We start from the raw sequence: 20,715 nt of genomic DNA, 5'->3' as shown, positions 1-20,715 counted from the left end.
ACTTATTAATCTGATACTTTGGTAATTTTCACATCTGTCAGCACCTGCTTTCTTTGGGATTGGAATTATTATATTCTTCTTGAAGTCTGAGGGTATTTCGCCTGTCTCATACATCTTGCTCACCAGATGGTAGAGTTTTGTCAGGACTGGCTCTCCCAAGGCCGTCAGTAGTTCTAATGGAATGTTGTCTACTCCCAGGGCCTTGTTTCAACTCAGGTCATTCAGTGCTCTGTACAAACAGTACATACTACTTTATCAAGTATTTTGTACCACATAACCATAAAGTCAGGCTCAAACAGAAACAAAAATTATTAGTTATTTGTTTGACTAGTGGTTTCAGGGAAGTTTAATTATCTAGGAAATGTATATACAGATATATTTGAGCTTCTTTCATCACAATAATGGATTTGCTCCCAACATAGCTTGGCATCTCCCTTTGAAAGCACTCTTACTGGAGCAGTTGCCTCATCTGGACCTGACAAATGTCAGGCCAAAATGGCTGCAAACATAGAACTAAAAGAGGTGATTCATTTCAAGGAGGGAACCACCTGTGAAATTGGAAAACTTACTGCAACTACTGCCAATAAAAGCCAGCATTAAGAATACAATGATGTTTGGCCTGGTGATAGGAGGAGTAACATTATAGAGTCCCTGCAGGTTGATGTGGCTGATTATAGAGTCCTTACAAGTTGACATGGCTACAATCCCAGAACTTTTGCTGCAGCAAAGAGGCATGAAAACACTCAGATGTATGTCTGTTTGAGTTTCTGAAGAACTATCTAAATTTTGGATGAATACAGGCATTTCTATTACATTCTCTTCATTTTGGGCAATTATAGCATATTATTACATGAAAACAGTAATTTTACTGTGAGTGTGCACTTTTACTTACATATTCATCCAGTATGAGGTAACTGTTCTGCATCTGGAAGTAAACAAGAAAATGTAACATATTGAAATAAATCAGCTCAACAGAATATGAAATACAGTAATCAGACAAGAAATCATGAAAAAACACAATGAAAAGGCAATAATATAAATGACAGGAAAAGTAATTTACAGGTTCTGTGTAAAAAGTAATGAATCAAATTCAGATAAAATATATTAAAGATACCACTACCACAGTCCTCAAAGTAGAACTCTTGGGCACTGACAAACATCTGCCAATGAGATTTCTATGCTTGGAAGGCATCCTGGAAGTCTTTACCCAGAATGTCCTTCAAGCAACACAGTAAAGACACTTTGACCTATGCTATGGTCTCATGGAGTAATCTTTTGAGGGCTGTCTTCACTTGGGGATGTCTGCTGAGGCCACATTGGGATTGTGGGGAGGGGAGGGGGGGGGGGGGCTGCACAAATGTTGCAATGGCATTTTGGGCCAGGTAGTCATTTAGCAGGAAGCAAGGGTGGCTTGGTGCATTGTGACAAGGCAGCCTCCAATTGGTAGCAATGTCTGGCCTCAGGCCTGTGATAGTTGGAAAACTTAACTAATGTTCTGAGTTCAACACTTGCACACACTGCCCTTGTTTCTACCCATGGATGGGCATCCTGTGTGGTGTTTGTCTTCCACACTCTCTCAACTATATTTGAATAACAGCAGTTTTTGACAGGCTTTCACTTCTGAACACTTGCTGAATCATGGACGACATTTCCAAAGGCTATTTTTTGAGTCCCACACAGAATTTGATGGCATATTGCTGCTTCATACAACACTGCATTTTTAGCTTCTACTAAGGCTATGGACAGTGGCACAGTGAAAAAATTATGTGAATAGCATACCAGCTAACTGGCCAGTGACAACAGGCACATTTTGAAGGTGACTTACCTCTCCAAAGAACCCACCTAGCATGAGAGTACTGCAATACACAGTCATCTCAGAAAAAAATTCAAACATCATCCCTCTACAGTAAAAGTGATGCTCACAGTTTTTTGAGAACCCGAGAGAAAATAATGAAACTTTACCCAGAAAAAGAATCAACAGTAAACAATATTACAATAATAAAGCTTTCGAATGAATTGAAGCCCATAGTTTTAAAAAATTGCCAATATCTATTATGAAACAGTGTTCTTTTTTTGAATGACAACTTATGTTCACATATCATGGCCCACACCATTCAAATTTTTCAGAGCATGCATTTCAATGTGTTGTGGCATCCTCCATACAGTCCTGATCTAGCCCTGAGAAATTTCCAGTTCTTTGGTCCATTAAGAGACGATTTCAAAGGCCGTCGATTCACCTCCGATGAAGAGGTGAAAGAGACTGCTCAAGTGGAAAACTTTTTTCCTAAGGGTGTTGGAAAGCTTTTGGAGAGACAGACTAAATGCACTGAGATGCAGGGTGGCAGGGTGACTATGTTGAAAAATGGTGTCACTGTGAATTTTGTGCATTTGTAATAAATTAGGGAAATGTTGTTCTGATACTTTTTGACTTGACCCTTGTAATAATGGAAACAATGACACTCGGAAAGTAATTCCAAGTGACAATGTCAAGTCATTTGTGGTACAAAGGAATAAAAGGTGTCTCAAGACAATGGTGTTTCTTTTTTAGAAATAGTAAAAGTTCAGACAAAGTAATAAACACACATAACTCCAAAAAATTGTGATGAAGCAAGCTGCGATCTTTTTACTTCCCCTCTTGTTTTGCCATCTGCCTCCTTAAATTCGTTTTTTTTTTCAGTTTTAACTAATTACCATTAACATATGTGGGTATAATATGCATTTTCATAAAAGAGAAAGGTTGGCCCTTAGTTTTAAAGAATATGGCTCCAGATTTAATTTTGGGCTTAGTTTTGTACATGTAATCAATTTTCTAATTTATTTTGACTATCCCTAGTTAGTATCTTTTGTTATAACATGAAATCACTAATTGTTTTGTAACTTAAATTCTATTGTTGACTTATAAACAATTATAAATTCTGTTCTAATTATAAACATTTGGAGGAACAACTAATAGTATTGTTAAGAGGTCTATTTTGCTCTATTTGAAGACATGTTAGGAAAGCCAGACCTTAATTAATTCCAAAGTAATTACCAGGTTTGTCAAAAGTATTGTTTCTATAACTATACCCATTAATTTCATCATTTAAATGAATAATTCAGCCCAACTCTTGTAGTAGAAGAAACTGTTAAAAACAACCAATTTTTCCTATACAGTTAATTTAATGAGTTATGTTTTAATTGTAATATCTGTAAATTAAACATCAAACAATATATAGTTTCTGTACCTATTATTGTGATGATATATAAAGGCCCGATTTTTTGTCCCGAGATAGTCAGTCCACGGCCGATTTTCAGACAAGAAACCTGTGCTGGTTAGGCCAACAACAATGCATCAACTTAACTGTGAAATAAGTGTAACATGAATAGGCCATGTGTTTTAACATGTTCAATTTATTTGAAAGACTGTGAAATTTATGGTTAGGTTTTTACTGCTCATAGATGTACAACTGCAAACTACTGTAGCAGTATGCTGATGTATGCCTGCAAACTGTTCATGAGGCTTATCAACATTTACCAATAGTTAGCTGTCCATCTAACTGTGTAATATTGGGGGCTATGAACAGTGGAAGTAAAGAACTGTGAAGTGCAATATGCACCTATCAGCTGCATCATTTACAGTATTCAGTGTTGAACTTCCACCCCCCCCCCCCTTTTTTCAGTCAGTATAACAACATAGTACATCAACACAAGCGACTAGCAATGAAGAAATAAAGCAGGCAAATGTCATAAAATGTTTACAGAATGTCATCACAGGAAGCCAATTGCTCCAAACTAGAAAAATGCTATATTTTTTTCTACTTCACCTGATAGGAGACAGACAACTCATAAAAAACCATGCACTTATCAGGCCCCTAACTATAATGTACAAGATACTAGCAAAAGTTATCAGGCTCATGCAGACAAAAAGAAGGAATAAATTTTAATGAAATTTTTCCTGAAGTCAGTGGAATTTAAAAGTATGTCTGAAATCAATTGTAATCTGATTTAAATGATGTACAATATGGACAACAAACACAGAAAAAAGTTAACAATGAAGTCATTGAACAAGCTGATGAGATTTTGAATTAAAACAGTTGATGACAATGTCTGGCTGTACAGCAAAAGAAATAAAGACAAGAGTAAAAGTGACCTAGAGTGCTTCTGCTAAATGAAACATGTAATATCTCGCAAGGAAAAGTTTCCCTCTGTGTGTACTATCAATTTTGATTTACAACTGTATGACATGGACTTTTAAGGCAGAAACCATTCAAAACTGCAAGATTACTCCGCAAGCAATGAAGGGATGCACGTAAGGCTTACCAGGATTGTCAGGAAAGGAAACAAATTGATAAGGGAACAAACTGAAGTGGAAGACCTAATAATGACTGTGATGAAAGTAAAATGACGGTGTGTAGGACACATAGCCAATGAATGGTTACTCAGTAGATTATTTAGTTAGTTATTTGCATGTTCCATGGATCATACTTGTAACAGCTTGCTATGAATGTAATGAGCCAGTTTTACAATTGTAGTACATCTTCTGAGCAGAAAATATGGCGACACACTATTTACTTGACTGATACAGGTAGCCATGCTATAGGTGCAACCATAACAGATGCGTATGTGTGGAGAGGCCAAACTACCTAAGTCTCCTGATGAGGGACAGCATTCTTTACAGTAGATGCAAGGATAATGATCTGGATGATCGATTGATCTGCCCTTGTAACATTAGTCAACATTACCTTGCCATGTTGGCAATGCAAAGGGCTGAAAGCATGGAAAAACTACAGCCATTACTTTTTCCGGGGCATACAGCTCTGCTATATGGTTAAATGATGATAGCACCCTCTAGGGTAAATATTCCAGAGGTTAAAATAATCCTCCATTCACATCTGTGGGTGGTAACTACTCAAGATGATGGCATCATTAGGAAACGCAAAACACATTCTACAGAACAGAGCACATAATATTAGGTCCCTTAACCAGGTGGGTACAGTAGAGAACTAAACAATGGAAAGTGATAGGTTCGAGTTAGATATGATGGGAAACGGTGATGTGAGGAGGCATGAATAAAACGAGTTCTGCTCAAAGAAGTACAGGATTATACATACAGAATGAAATAGTGGTTGTGCAGTAATAGGTCTAATAATGAACGAGAAAATAGAAATATGAATATATACTACAAATAGCATAGTGAACACAGTATCACACTCAAGTTAGATATAAGATCAATCACCACCACAGTAATACAAGTTTATATGCTTACTAGCTCTTCATATTATGAAGATACTGAAAGAATGTATGACAATATAATGAAAAGGATAGATTGCTACTCATCATATAGAGGGATGTTGAGCAGCAGATAGTCACATCAGGAAGACTATCGAACAAGTAAGTTTTTGACCAAAAAGACCTTCATTGGAATTACACACACTCTCTCTCTGAGAGACTGTGGTCATATGTGTGTGTGCGTGTGTGTGTGTGTGTGTGTGTGTGTGTGTGTGTGTTTTGTCTAATTCCAATGAAGGCCTTTTTGGCCAAAAGTTTATTTATCTGATAGTCTCTTTGTTGTGCCTATCTGTGACTCAACATCTCTTCTATTTGGTGAGTAGCAATCTATTCTTTCCATAATATTGTTGTTATTCCACCATGATTTTCCACTGTTTGAAAGAATGTATGATGGGATAAAAGGAATTAGTCCAATATCTAGGAGAAAAACAAATTTAATTGTGATGGGAGACTGAAATTTGATAGTTTAAGAAGGGAGCGGAGGAAAAATATTAACCAGGAATGAAAGAGGAAATTGCTTAATAGAATTCTGCATAGAGCACAATTTAATCATTGCTCAAACTAGATTAACAAATTATGTAATAAGGTGATAAGCATAGAAGAGATGTGGAGGCACAGTAAGGTTTTAGATTGATTATACGGGGTGTGTCACTGACTATTGCCACCTAGAATAACTCTGAAAGTATGATAGTAACTGAAAAGTTGGTGGGTAAATGTTGCATGGGACAATGGGGGCCATAATATGACATTGGTTTTTTCTTGCTAGGTGGGGTCGCATCATGAAGGTCAACTTTGTTTTTTTTTTTAAATGTGATACTATAGTTCAGTATTTATTTTTTGACAGCAGCTATCGAGACGAATTCAATGATGTGTAACAGTAAGGTCTTTGAATGCCAATGAAGGTCAAACAGGTGGCATGCCCATTTACAGAAGGTGTTCGAAGTGATGTCCATTGGTATCAATGCAGTGCTGAAATCGTCTTATCATGGACTGATGTGGACTCTCAACTAAAGGTCAGCAGCTCGTGGTCTCGTGGTCGCGTTCTCACTTCCTGAGCATGGGGTCAGGGGTCGGGTGTTAGTGTTGTCCTCATCATTTCATCATTATTCATGAAAGTGGCAAGATTGGGCTGAGAAAAGGTTGGGAATTCATACAAGTGCTGATAACTGCGCAGTTGAGCACAAATCAGACATCATCATCATCATCATCTCAGTTAAAATTTATTGCTTATGAAATGCAGATTCGAACTGAAGGAATTCCACAACAGTAAATTCTGAAATGAAACTTGGAGAAACTGAAAGAATCAGATGTTGTTGAGACTTACAGAGAGACCATTATGCAACTATTAACTGAAATAAGAGAGAGAAATACAATACAAGATTAATGGGCAGCTTTGAGAGATGAAACGGTGAAGCCAGTAGAGAATCAAATAAGTAAAAGGACAAGATACGGAAGAAATCCTTAAATAATATGGAATATATTGAATTTAACTGACAAAAAACGAAAATATAAAAATGCTGCAAATCAAGCAGGATAAAGGAAATACTGATATCTAAAATAAAATTGACAGAAAGTGCAATATGGCTACACAGGAATGGCTAGATGTCAAATGCAAGGCTGTAGAATAATGCATAACTGGAAGAAAGATAGATGCTGCCTACAAGAAAATTAAAGAGACCTTTGGAGAAAAGGGAGCAGCTGTATGAATGCCATGAGCTCAGGTAGAAAGGCAGTACTACACAAAGAAGGGATAACCAAAAGGCAGATGGAGTATACAGGAGAACTATATGAGGGAAATGAAGTTCAAAGCAATATTATAGAAAGGGAAAAGGAATTAGATGAAGATGAGATGGGAGGTGCAATACAGAGAGAAGAATATGACAGAGCATGGAAAGACCTAAGTCGAAGCAAGACGCTTGCAGTAGACAGCATACCCTCAGAATTATTGAGATCCTTGAGAGAGCCAGCTATGACAGAAAAACACATAATTGCAGAAAAGGAAATCACCCATAAAATCAAAAAATGAAACATACGTTTAGCACAATGAGGGATAAATTAGTCACCCTAGTACTGGAGTATAAAGAAGTATTTTCTGGAAATCCAGGCATAATCCAAGCACCACCATATAAAATACAAATAAAAGCACATCAACCATACTTTACAATACTGTACTCGATTCTGCACGTCAAGAAAGTTGCAGCGGGCACAAGAATACAGTGCACTTGGAATAGGCAAAAAAAACTGAAGATACTTCATGGAAAAGAGTCCACCAGAAACCTGAAGAAACACAATGCAAAGGGAGCAAATGAAGTGGCAGTAGTGCATTGTAATGGTCACAGATAAATTCCACACACATCCCCTTTCTGGACTGAACCCAATAGCAATGCTAGGGCAAAAAGGTTTTTCATATGAAGAGAAATAAAGTGAATAAGGATGCAAACCCCCCCCCCCAGGAAGTACTTACGATTTGTGCCCAAAGTGTTAGTTAAAAGAGTGCAATTACTGTGGGCCCAAACACACAAATTTTGACTCACTGTCTTAGGCAAGCGGTGAGGAGCTAACTGCAACTGTGTGTCAAGACTTCAGCAGTGCACAGGCATGCAGTGGCCCAGTTCGTCCCCACTACTACTGCCTTGGGAGTGTCACTGGGTATGAGACTCTGCATGTGAATGGTCCCACAGCCACCGGTAGCGAGCGTCAAGATGTAGTGGTGACCTCTGGCCAGCTTCATCTCTGCAACTGCTATTTTGCCAAGATGAACATGTGTGATAACATAGGGGGTGCACAAGGGGGGCAACTGACCTAAGATGACAGACGACGAATGGAGTATCAGCAATGCCACAAATGAAAGTGTTCGTGTGTGTGAGTGCAAGTGCAAAAAAATGGGTACATTTCTTGTTATGTGCTTTCTTTTTGTCAATTTATCTGTTGTTTTCCCTTCAGTCGATGGATTTGAAATAAAGATGTAAAGTGAATGATGATATGGATATCAGCATGTGTACATGTATGTAGGCTATGTGGAGGGGCTGTGTTTTGTACTCTGCTGTTGTCTGTGACCATATTAAGGTGGAACACTTGTGAAGTTAGTTAGTTTATGGTACTGGTTATGCGATTTGATTTTTATTATATGTAAGTTTTTGCCTATTCTTGTTTTTTTTCCTTCAAATTTTTTGTCAAATATGAAAAATAAGTTGGTAGGGCCAATTGGTTTAGTCAGGAGGAGAGTGTAGTTAGTTGCACATGGCTCTTGAGACTAGTGGTTGTTTAATTTGCTACTGTTGTCTGATGTTTACCACAAGAATTGGTAAAGGATGGAGTGTATGTATGTGTATTTATATTGTAGAAAAGGGGGTGTGCATTTCAGAACAAGAAATGATGTGATATGATTGCTGCATGTGAAGAATTACTTACTTCTTTCACATGATCAACATATTGTATGACTTTGCACGTGAGCATTCGTTATTTACTACTATGCTGCAATGACAAAACCTTACAGTTAACAGGCAGAAGCAGCCAATGCAGCCTTCGCTACCTATGGTATTAATATCAGTATGATGTAGTGTTTTGTTCATGACATATATGCTAAGAAAGTGTCACTGGAATACAGATCCATATCCAATCCAGGGCCACTTGAGTTGTGTGATAATGGGGGTCTACATATGGACACAAGTTTTGGCTCCTCAAATTGATCCTGAGAGAGAAGACTGAGGAGGGATGAGTTATGGAATTGAAACAAAATCATTATTTGGACCATATTAAAACAGTAAGAAAAGAGAAGAGTTAATTTGCACATGAGAGAGATTGTAGAGGCAAGAGAGGAGGTATCCCCCTCTCCTCCAGGTGAATGCTTGAGTGGAAGCATGTTGCACACAGGAGAGTTGTAGAGAGAGGGGATGGCAGTGTGGAGGATCAGGCAGACAACTTAATGAAAGGAAGAATACAAGAAAAATAGTGAGATGTATACAGTGTTAAAAAACACTATGATTAAAACAAGAGGCAGAGAGAAGTATGAAACTGGTGAGGGAAAGGGAGGACAGGAACAAGGATAAAGGACATGGGTAGTTGGTGAACAGAAACTAGTGGAGGCTGATTGAAAGTAATTAAGATATTTTCAAAACCTCTGTGAAGTGTTACTGTGTTCATTTTGTGTGCAGGAATAACTGCTTTCATTTTGTATGCAGAAACAGTGAAAAATGTATCACCATAAGGTAATAAACAGGATTGTTAATTGAATTTTCCCACAACAATAAGGAAATGTTTTATTTTTATATAATACCTGCACTTGCAAACTTTATAAATGGAAGTAATATCATGTTTTCCACAAAGAGATGCCTCTGTACAGTTAACGTCTATGAATCTGTTCACATTGGCCTTTACATAAACTGAAACCTTGAATACTGATGTGGCTCGCAGGGAAAGAAACCATAAAATGTGCTACAATCAGAAGTACACTTTGCAATGCACTTCACAGTGGTTTGCTGAGAATAGATAAAGAAATAAGTGTACATGAATATCTTGACTCAAGTAGGGTGAAGTTTCTGCCAGACCAATTACATCATCATTGTCCATCTCTGTTGCTCTGTTGTCAGCATATCTGGCTGCTAATTTGGAGTTTCGCATTCTATTCCTTCAACTACCAGGGATTATTCTTCAGTGCGAGGACTGGAATGAGACACATTCAGCTTTTTGATGCCAATTAAGGAGCTACTTGAGTACGAAGTAGTGACTGTAAGCTCTAAAAAGACAAAAATGGCCAGGAGAGACGTGTGCTGATCCCACACTCCTCCATACCACATCATATGATGCCATTGGCAGAGAATGGCATGGTGGTCAGTCATTCCTGATTGACCCATCAGGATGAGAATGAGGAGCTTTGCTGTTGCTGTTGCTATTGAATCAAAGGTATTTCATATCACAAAGCAAAGTAACTGCTGAGGAAGTCCATGGCTTTGGAAACAGAACAATCTTACAACAGCTTTGTACCCTGCTCAGAAAGATGCATAGTATGTAATTTGTATGTCTCTAATAGTTAAGAATTTTATTAAGGAGTTGCACAATATATGTGCTTTGATATAATTTGTTAATATCACATACTCTATGGACATTAGAAAATGTCACTCACATACCTTTTGGTTACTTTCAGGGACCAGAACAGGTACATTTTTATGTCTGTCCAAGAAATTTTGAAACTGCTGATCTGTCACATAGAACTTTTCTGCATTCCGAAGAGCATTCTCCCCAACATTTTCTCCTTTAAGCAGCAGACACTGAAAAACCTAGAACAAAAGGTCCATGGCAGTAGTTCCCAACTTAAATCCATGAAAATACCAAACCTTTCATATAGATCAATGAATTAATTTTGAGATAATTGAAAATATATAAACAGAAACACAAAACTCCAGACATGAGTACCATTAAAGTAATTAAACATGAGACATCTTAGGTGCACATCAGGCATTAACATATTTGTATATTTAAGAACCATAGTGCTAAACAGTACCAGAGGTATATCAACTTAGGAAAAAAATTACACATACATAGGAATATGGGCTGTAGGAATTATTGGCTACTTACTGACATTAACCAAGATAGGGAGCAGTGAGTAGGGCTCGCTGTACACTGTGTAGTTCAAATATGTAACAATGTGAATATATGTCAAATAATATGTCAATACTGGCATATGTAATAACAATCTTATTAAAAAACAGAGATAGTAGACTCAATTAAATCCTCTTATTTCACCATGAATTTACTTTTGTGGTCTGGAGAAAGAGTGAGAAAAGATGCTGTACAGTAGGAAGACTTTGAATGGAGAGGGAAAGAGGAAGCTCAGCCAACTGCAGAACAATGTGAGGAAAAATTACTATTAAACTAGAAAAATTAAAATTATAAATACCTAATGTCTGGTTTATCATCTCAAGAAAAAATTGGAGAGGTTAATAGTTTTTCTATTTATGGCTTCCTATTATTCAGCTTTGATTTCTAAGTCATATTTTCTTTAACAGCATATCTGAAATGGTTCAGCAATTTGAATAAATTTGCAATGTATTCCAGACTGATGAGCAATACTCAAGAATAAGTCTCACAAATGTTTTGTAAGCTACTTATTTCTTGCATATAATGAATTTCCTTAATATTCTTCTAATGCATCTCTGCCTGGGATCTGCTTTTCCTACAATTAGTTTTACATGATCAATCCATTTTCTGTTGTTACAAATAGTTACTCCTAGGTATCTTATCGTTTTTACTGCTTCTAGCAGATTTTTGTCAATAGCTAAAATGAACAGTAATGGGTATATTTGTCTACTGATATGTAATAAGTTATATTTATTTATATTCAGGATCAACTGGTTTTACTGCATTCTGCTACAGTCTTCTGCCATTGCAGCCTTCCTATAGACAACAGCATTGTCTGAGAAGAACCTCTGCTGCTAGAAAGGGAGCAAGTTCTTTTGCATAATGTCAGCAGAATCTCACCTGGCCCAGATGCCTTTCCCTTGTTAAGTGATTTTACTTGATTTTCTGCTCTGCAGTCACTTATCTCAATATCTGACATTTCAGCATGAGAAACTGTATGCCAATCTCAGAAGTACAATTCAGTGTTTTGGCATTTTTCCTGTCAGTTTCTGTTTTGGTGCCAGTATGGCCATTGATGAACGAATACATCATTTTGATCCATTTTCTGACTTTAGACACAACCAAAATACCTTAGGATTTTCTGCCAGACCAGTTGGTAAAACTTTACTTTTGAATTCATTGAAAGCTTTCCTTATGCTCAGTTTGGCTTCTATTTGTCAGTTAGGCTCTGACTTTGCTTAAATCTTGGATGAAGCTCTATTTGTCTCTGCAATAACTTTGTACTATGATTACTGAATCATGGTGGATCTTTTCCATCAGTCACAAACTAGCTCAGCATATAATTCTCTAAGGTATACTGAACAATAGTTTTGAATTTCATTTTTGCTCCACATCTCTGTCCTCAGAACTGAATACTGGATTTTGACTACTCAGATACTTTCCAATTTGTTTCCTGTTACTCTTGCCAAGCAAAAATATTTTCCCACCTTTCTTAACACTCCTTATAACATCCCTGGTCACTGAGGCTATCACAAACTTATAATCACTTACACCCTCCTGTATGTTAACTGGTTAAAAAGTTCATGTCTGTTCATTTCTGGGATGTGAAACATGTTGCTCATGGAAGTCACCGCCCCAACTAACTGCTCGAAGTAAATTTCAGACAAGACATTCGGAACAGTCTCACATGAATCCTTGACTATGGCACCACTTGTAATTGCACAGCTCTACCATCCACTTGCTAGCAAATTGAGATCTCACCCTGTGACAACAGCATGATCAGTGAACTTGCTCACAACAACCACAAATATTTCTATGTAGCACTTTCCACCTATGGTTCCTGAGGCAGATGGTCTATAGAAGCATCCAATTAACTTGTTTGACACACCTCTGATACTTCTCTCAACACAGATTCACACTCAAGATCCTGTTGTAACCTCCTCATAGATATTACCAAGTACTTTACAACAATAAATACACAACTGCCATTGGTGTCTAGCCTATGTCTGTAATAATATATTTCAATCTGCATTTAGTATTTCACTTTAAGCTCCAGAAAGCTTTCTGTTGGTAATTGCTTCATGGCATTGTTATCTTTCATAAATGAAACTAATTCTGGGACTTTTTCATGTGTGCTCCTGCAATTCACTATACCACATTAACATTTACTTATCTGAAAGAACATAAGTTCTCTTCAAAGAGTAATGTGGATGATATTTCTTCATTTATTGTAGATGACTTTATTATTACCCTTATGCAGAAGTTCCAACTTAAATACATATCTGCAAAAACCAACTACAAAAGCAGACTCTAGGAACAAATAATGTCTGCAAGTGCTTGCACCCATAGTCTGTGGGATGAGTGAAATTTTTGGTGTTGCAGTTTTCTTCGCAACAAAATTTGTGATACATTCTTCATCACTGCTACTTTTTGCTTATATATCCCAACATTCATCACTGTCTTTCATAGGTCACCCTTCAAGAATAACGTTTTGTACACTAATATATTTTTTATTCTTTTCTGATTACTTTTTACACAATCCTCTTTCTCATACTCAAATGTCTTCTTTCTGCTGTATTACATTTCATATATACATACATATAATGTGATAACCTGGTTTGAATAACCCATCCTTTAACATCCAACACAACAGTACAAGCTACTAAGATGTAGTGCGGGACAATACGTTGCGAATGTGGGTTTCGCGGGAGGCGTGCCAGAGATAAATCCCTGCAGTTGCGCTATCGTCTGTGTCCTCAATGGCTCAGATGGATAGAGCGTCTGCCATGTAAGTAGGAAATCTTGGGTTCAAGTCCCGGTCTGGGCACACATTTTCATCTGTCCCCGTTGATGTATGTCAATGCCTGTAAGCAGCTAAGGGTGTTCATTTCATTGTAATTTCTACTAAGATATGTCTATAAACTAGAATAAAGCATACTTAGAACCTAGTCAACAGCTCAAGAGGCTGTGGAGATTGATTTGACAGTTTTTTGTGCACAAACCTTACTACACTAAATAAACAAGTTAGAAGTCCTTAAGTCAATTAACTTAATTTTTTACTTAAATAGGTCAAGTATTGTTTCTTGCGTTAGGACTTTGTGATGACTCATGATTCACTACTGCACAGCTGTCTATATTCCTACTTCACTGCAACACATACTATATGTTGTATGTTGCCAATATCACTAACCTTCCAACGTACAGGCCTCAGTGCCACAATATTGTCTGACATGTCTTCTTCCAGGTTCTCCATATTCACCACAGTATTGATTTTAAATGCTACATTGTACTGATGACACCAGTCACGAATTTTCATCAGCTTCTTAATATGGGTACCCCTCCCTCTTCCAATATTGCAGTTAGTTTCTTCATCAAATGAATCACATGAAATAGCCAAGATGTCCAAATATTTTCCTGCAAATTTATAAAACTTTAACAATGGCAGAATTGTATTTTTTACCCCAACTGACCCCAACACCCCTCACCAGCCTGCAGACACACACACACACACACACACACACACACACACACACACACACACACACACACACACACACACACCAATATATGTAGGTTATTTTCTGTCGAGTAAGAACTTAACATGATAGCCAATAGCATTCATTCACGCATAGCATTCTGAACATGCTGTCCTGAGGGAGAATCTTTGCATACTTAGAAAGAGTTAATATTATGAAAAGGAAAGATCACTACTCACCATATGGCGAAGGTGTTGAGTCACATACAGGCCCAACAAGACCACTAAACACACAAGCTTTTGGCCAAAAGCTCTTCTTCTGAAACAGACAAAAAACACACATACATATTTACACAAATGCAGCTCAAACACACATGACCACTGTATCTGGCCCCAGCAGCCAGAGACAATGGCCATGTGTGTGTGAGCTGCATTTGCATGAATATAGATGTGTGTGCATGTGTTTTGTCTATTTCAGAACAAGGCCTTCAGACAGAAAGCTTATGTGTTTAGTAGTCTTTTTGTTGTGCCTGTCTGTGACTCAACACCTCCGCTTTATGGTGACCAGCCATCTTTCTTTTTCACAGTAGTGTCATTATTCTGTCCTGGATTTTCCATTGTTAGATGGAATGGTTTGAAATATGCACTACTGTATTGATGCATCAATGTTAAAATTACTGCTATACAACGGGCATGTTAGGCTTCAAATCTGGAGCACTTGCTTTAGTAGCTTTATGATTATTATGGACTGAGTAAAGATGATCCTTCACCATGTGAGTGGAAGACCTCCACATGCCCAGGGCCACTATTTGATGAGGTGTTAAAAGAGACCACTGAGTGCTAACATGCACTTATGAATTAATTGTTACATGTCCATGATAACTATTGTGGAGAACTTCCACAACTAGATCTCGACAAGAAGTAATTTTCTTGGGGCAGAAATTTAGCACCATTTCAATAGTGGTCCTGGCCACCATTGTGTACGTGCAGCATCCCTTTTTCAAATCCCATACACCGAGTAAGGCATGTTTTTTGGTTTAGAGCCTTTTTTTCACTTTCACTGAATAATGACTGCCACATTTTCATAACCTTGTCAACCACTCAAATGCAGATATTATTATTATTATTATTATTATTGCCCCCTCCCCCATATATGGAACTATGCATACCTTTGTGCACACCTTAAGAGCTATGAGCATTTCTTCATCCATGATACTGCAGAACAAATCTCTTCTACTGCAAGCTGTTTGCTTTCCATATTTTGGGAGGAAGAGTATGGACCAAAACCAGAAAATTTGTGTAGGAAATATGGGCTCTAAAGCGTATACCCTAAGAGCTATGGGCACTTGTTCCTCTTTGCTATGTGCAACATGTATCTTCTACTGAAGAAGTTCCACAGCTGTTAAGGTTCTGTCCATACTATTTCCTTCTAAACATGTAAAGCAAAGAGCTTGTAGTAGAAGAGTTTTGTACCATACATCTTATAGAGGCCTCTTTAAGAATTGTGTGATTCTTACGCTCACTTCCCAGTACATGTCAACTTTGATTCTGATAATATATATCAGTTTCAGTTGAATTGTGGCCTGCACAGTCACAATACAAAATATAAATACAATTTTGTAGGTAGACTTCGGCTATTCGTCTATTTTTCAGAGTGGAGTTATGCATTATGATGCAAAGTTTTCAAAAAGTTGTCATCTAACATAAAGCAAGAACATGGAAGACACTACCAATTAAAATGAAAGCTACAATCATGTCTCAATAGCCAACCTCTGTGACTCAGCTGGTGACAGATGTCCTGTTAATGTACCTACATGGCAAGAACCAGCTTTCATTAGACAGCTGCATGACATGTAGTAATCTGTTCTAAATAGGTCTCTTTTTCCACATACATATGTAATTATATTCTTTGGAAAACAAATATTGTAATAAAATAAATATTACAGTACGCTACCAACAGAATATAGACAGCAGCTACTTAATATCATTGCTGCTGCTTTGTACAAAGCAGTGGCTTGCATTCTCATTTACTACCTTAAATTTAGCTACTGTAAGCACAAGTAGTATTAAGCAGAATAGCGATTGGTAATGCAGTACACTATGCAGTTCTTTTTAAGAGTTGCTTCTCTTTTGTTAATATGTGCCTTGACTTGCTCCAAAACCCTGAAGATTCTCCTACTTGGCTGAACACATAATGAAGCTGTGTGTGCTTGTATATCTCCCGAGTGCAACAAAAAAGAAAATTAAGACTGTTCATGACTCAGAATGTCCAAGTTCTTTTGCTACACCAATGCATTGCTCAAAATCACTGCTTTAAAGTGAGTTGTAGTATTTCTTCATTCTATTATTCTTCAAGTTTTTGGCAGGTCATTTAACTAAAGTCGTCATTCATCATAGGGTTGGTCTGAAGATCACAATGCTTGACAAGACATTATGGTATCCTACATTTATCTTTATCCATTGCCAGGCTAGAGAATGGACTTTGAATCCAAACCATGGTGAATCGTGGTGAAAGTGAGACAGTGTTGATAAAAGTTCTAGGGCTGATTGTTGATAATCAAATGCTGAGATGCCAATTAGCTAATACATATGTCTAACAATAGGGAATTTTGTCTTTTATGTTTCCTCCCACATAACAAGAGCTTGTTCACACAAAACAGAGTACATAAACACTCTGTGATACTTAATTCCTGTAATATATGAATGCATTGTTTATCTGCTGCTAATTCACATGTAGTTTGGCCTGAGACAATAGAAAACATTTGTGACAGTAATGGAAATGCCTCGATGGGCAATATGTAAAATGAGGGAAGGCAGCCACTTTCCTTAGTGGATTGACACTTGAAGCATAGAAACAAGTAACAGAAAATAGGATTCACATTAACTTTCAAGCACTAACACTTAATTCTTGCTGTGGCCATATGAATGTGTATGTGGGTGCCAGTGTGGTTGTGTGTCTGACTGTATGTGTTTTTGCTAAAAAAAGAGCTTGCATTTGAAAGGTAGTGAGAATGCTGTTTTCTATTACAGGTTTTCACACTCAGTACATCGAACCACTATAGGTGAGTGGTTGTCTTTCTCATATTTTGTGTATTGAACACATTTTTGAAAAGAGCCTGAGTATAACATGTAAATTCTATACCATTAACACATTGTTACAGAGATTTCTATCACTAAGATAGTTAACTTATCATAAAAATTTATCAATAAATATGTGTTACTATTACCATATTTCTTAAACCATGCTTCACTGACTGTACTGCCATTGCTGACTATGGTAACACTGGGTAGAGAGAGCTCCGCCTTACAGTAGCGCACAAGTTCACCAAGAAAATGACCTCTGTCTGGTAGAAATGGCTCTCCTCCAGAAAAATTAATTTTCTGCATACCTAAAAAGAGGGATATTTTGAGATAACTCATTTACATTTAATAACAGGGATTACATGACATATTCCTGTGTATCTTTTCTTTTTCTTTGTAGAACCTTAAGATAACTGTAACAAAGCATCTTAGACTGTGTTATATATAATAAACAAGGAAAAATGTCTATGATTGTCCCTCTGAGGAAAATTTTAGAAAGAAGTACAGAAATAGTGGAATGTTTTCTGCACATGATAATATTAGGGTCACATGAAATATTATTCCTGCTTTTGGGTAGGTCAGCATATACAAAAATAACCAAGAAATGTGATTAGGCATTTGTAAGTAAAGCGTTCAGTGCCAATACAAACAAAAAAACTCACTACAAATATTCCTGTGCAAGTAACATATTGAGAAACTATAAAACTTGAACACATCATTAATTACCAGCATGGTACAGTTTTGAATCTAACCACACTTTTCATGAGCTGTTTTCCATAGGACATGGAGAGGTTTCAGCATAAATAGCATTTCAAGCATGTGTAAAATGTCATGCTTTACAATCCAGAGCTGCCAACTGACAATTTTGCATCTAAGTGACTCATATATATAAACAAAGATGATGTGACTTACCCAACAAAAGCACTGACAGGTCGATAGACACACAAACAAACACACACATAAAATTCAAGTTTTCGCAACCAACGGTTGCTTCGTCAGGAAAGAGGGAAGGAGAGGGAAAGACGAAAGGATGTGGGTTTTAAGGGAGAGGGTAAGGAGTCATTCCAATCCCGGGAGCGGAAAGACTTTCACTCGCACACACACGTACTCACACACACACGCACACACACACACACACACACACACACACACACACACACATATATCCATCCGCACATACACAGACACAAGCAGACATTTTGAAAATGTCTGCTGCGGGTGAAAATGTCTGCTTGTGTCTGAGTATGTGCGGAATGGATATGTGTGTGTATGCGAGTGTATACCTGTCCTTTTTTCCCCCTAAGGTAAGTCTTTCCGCTCCCAAGATTGGAATGACTCCTTACCCCCTCCCTTAAGCCCACATCCTTTCGTCTTTCCCTCTCCTTCCCTCTTTCCTGACGAAGCAACCGTTAGTTGCAAAAGCTTGAATTTTGTGTGTGTGTTTGTTTGTGTGTCTATCGACCTGCCAGCGCTTTTGTTGGGTAAGTCACATCATCTTTGTTTTTAGATAAATTTTTCCCATGTGGAATGTTTCCCTATTCCCATGTGGAATGTTTCCCTCTGTTATATATAGCTTTACAAAAGGTAATTTACAGGAACAATAAAAATCATAATCACTTTTTTCGGCACATGATATTCTAATATCAGCTGATATCCAGTCCTTCCACCTGCTTACATTTGATTTATCTTTGGGTGGAAGCTCCCTTCGAAATGATTGAGAAATAGATATAAAATGAATTAAATTTCTTAGTCACAATGCATAATTACTAATTACAGTAATTCCAAGCAAAAATGAGGGTAGTTGATCTTTCACCTACTGATGTTAGTGCAAACTAATTAATTATCTATGCTGAGTTAGTTTTGGTTATAAGCACTGTAATTGAAATTTAAATAGCTTGTGAGTCTTTCATTTTCAGAACAGATTTTTATCTGCAGCCATTACAAGATAATAGTGGGACCATATTCTGGGAAATGACAAAGCTCCAAGCAACTGAAATGAAGGTATGGGAACATATTTTCAAAGATGAATTTGGGCAGCAAATTTGGTGGAAACTTGTAGTAGGCCATTCCTGTTCAGGAGAATGTATGACTTTGTTGTGGGTTAATTAAAAACTTCTCCTACAGTGATGGCATTATCACTTGATGGGAAATCTAAAATGAAGTCAACACATAAAAAATTAATTCATAAGTTCAGTCCAGTAAGTTTTGCACTAAAAATATCTCTTATTGTGTTGGCTTGTGCACCAGAATATTGGCTTATTTTGTATATTTCCTGCCTGTTGGCTTATGGGATAATCTTCTTGGACTTTCGCAAATAAAATGTTTATACAGAAAGTTAAAAAAAGTAGGAAACAGTACATCAGAAAATGTATTTGAATTCCTACACTTACTTTCTTTGTTATCCAATCAATGCAGTTTTGAGGTGAATATGTGCCCCTTATTACATATCATTATGTTTCTGACTTTGTTGTTTTAATTAAATATGTTCTAGTCCCACTGATTCATGTAGCAAGTGAATGGCATGAGGAAACAATGAGAAAGCCGAATGAGCAAATGAACCTACAACAGAATTCTTAGGGTTTCACATAGTCACCCAAATGATGTGGAATGAACATGTTATGAAACTCTAGAAAAAGATGTCCACAACATGTTATGTGCTTAAGGGTCCTTGCATCTGCGTGCAGTGATGAATGTTTGAGAACTGTACACTTCAAACATGTTCTTTCAGTAATCAGTTATGGTAAAATTTTCTGGGGAGGCAGAGCTCGACATTTACAAACAGTATTTAAGATGCAAAAGAGAGCAGTAAGAATTATAATGAAAAGCAGTAAGTGGGCCCACTGCAGAGAACTTTTCAAACTATTAGAAATTCCAACTGTTCCTTGGGAATTTATATTCCAAACCATAGTGTATCATAGGAAAAATATAGAAAATTATAGTACACAGCAGTTTTCATAACTATAGTACAAGAACAAGTCACTGTTTTCACCTAGACATGAAAAATAAAAAATAAACATAAGACTCAAAATAGTTTCCTGTATGATGGAGTAAAATTGTATAATAAACTGCAGCAGAAAATAAAAGAAACAGATAACATGTACTGCTTTAGGATAAATATTAAATTGTATTTGCAGGAACACTGTTTTCACACTATACGTGAATTCCTTAGTAAAAACGAATTGTAAGTAACTTTTGTCTCATACTGTTAAACTACCATATATATATATATATATATATATATATATATATATATATATATATATATATATATATATATATATAATGTTTTGATAAGGAGCAAAAATTATTGTAAA

The 20,715-nt window shown here is 36.9% G+C and overlaps 1 protein-coding gene and 1 long non-coding RNA gene across 3 annotated transcripts in view; one reads left to right on the top strand and one right to left on the bottom strand.

Moving 5' to 3' along the window:
* Positions 1-20,715, top strand: part of LOC126354964 (uncharacterized) — a 110,970-nt gene that overhangs the window by 52,139 nt on the left and 38,116 nt on the right. The window contains exons 2-3 of one of the 2 annotated variants that reach the window (XR_007565421.1): positions 17,351-17,382; positions 19,318-19,402. This is a non-coding gene — a long non-coding RNA (uncharacterized LOC126354964). The remainder of the gene's footprint in view (positions 1-17,350; positions 17,383-19,317; positions 19,403-20,715) is intronic. The other variant, XR_007565422.1, reaches the window with a different exon arrangement.
* LOC126354959 (radical S-adenosyl methionine domain-containing protein 2-like) overlaps positions 1-20,715 on the bottom strand; it is a 52,934-nt gene that overhangs the window by 30,625 nt on the left and 1,594 nt on the right. Inside the window, exons 2-5 of the mRNA XM_050005041.1 lie at positions 17,548-17,709; positions 14,036-14,259; positions 10,395-10,544; positions 893-925 (exon numbers count right to left, since the gene is read on the bottom strand). Coding sequence (XP_049860998.1) covers positions 893-925; positions 10,395-10,544; positions 14,036-14,259; positions 17,548-17,709 — 569 coding nt within the window. The remainder of the gene's footprint in view (positions 1-892; positions 926-10,394; positions 10,545-14,035; positions 14,260-17,547; positions 17,710-20,715) is intronic.

The sequence above is a fragment of the Schistocerca gregaria genome, chromosome 3 (genome assembly GCF_023897955.1).
Source record: "Schistocerca gregaria isolate iqSchGreg1 chromosome 3, iqSchGreg1.2, whole genome shotgun sequence".
Taxonomy (NCBI): domain Eukaryota; kingdom Metazoa; phylum Arthropoda; class Insecta; order Orthoptera; family Acrididae; genus Schistocerca; species Schistocerca gregaria.
Note: the sequence above shows the minus strand (reverse complement) of the source record. Positions and strands in the feature narration are given on the sequence as shown.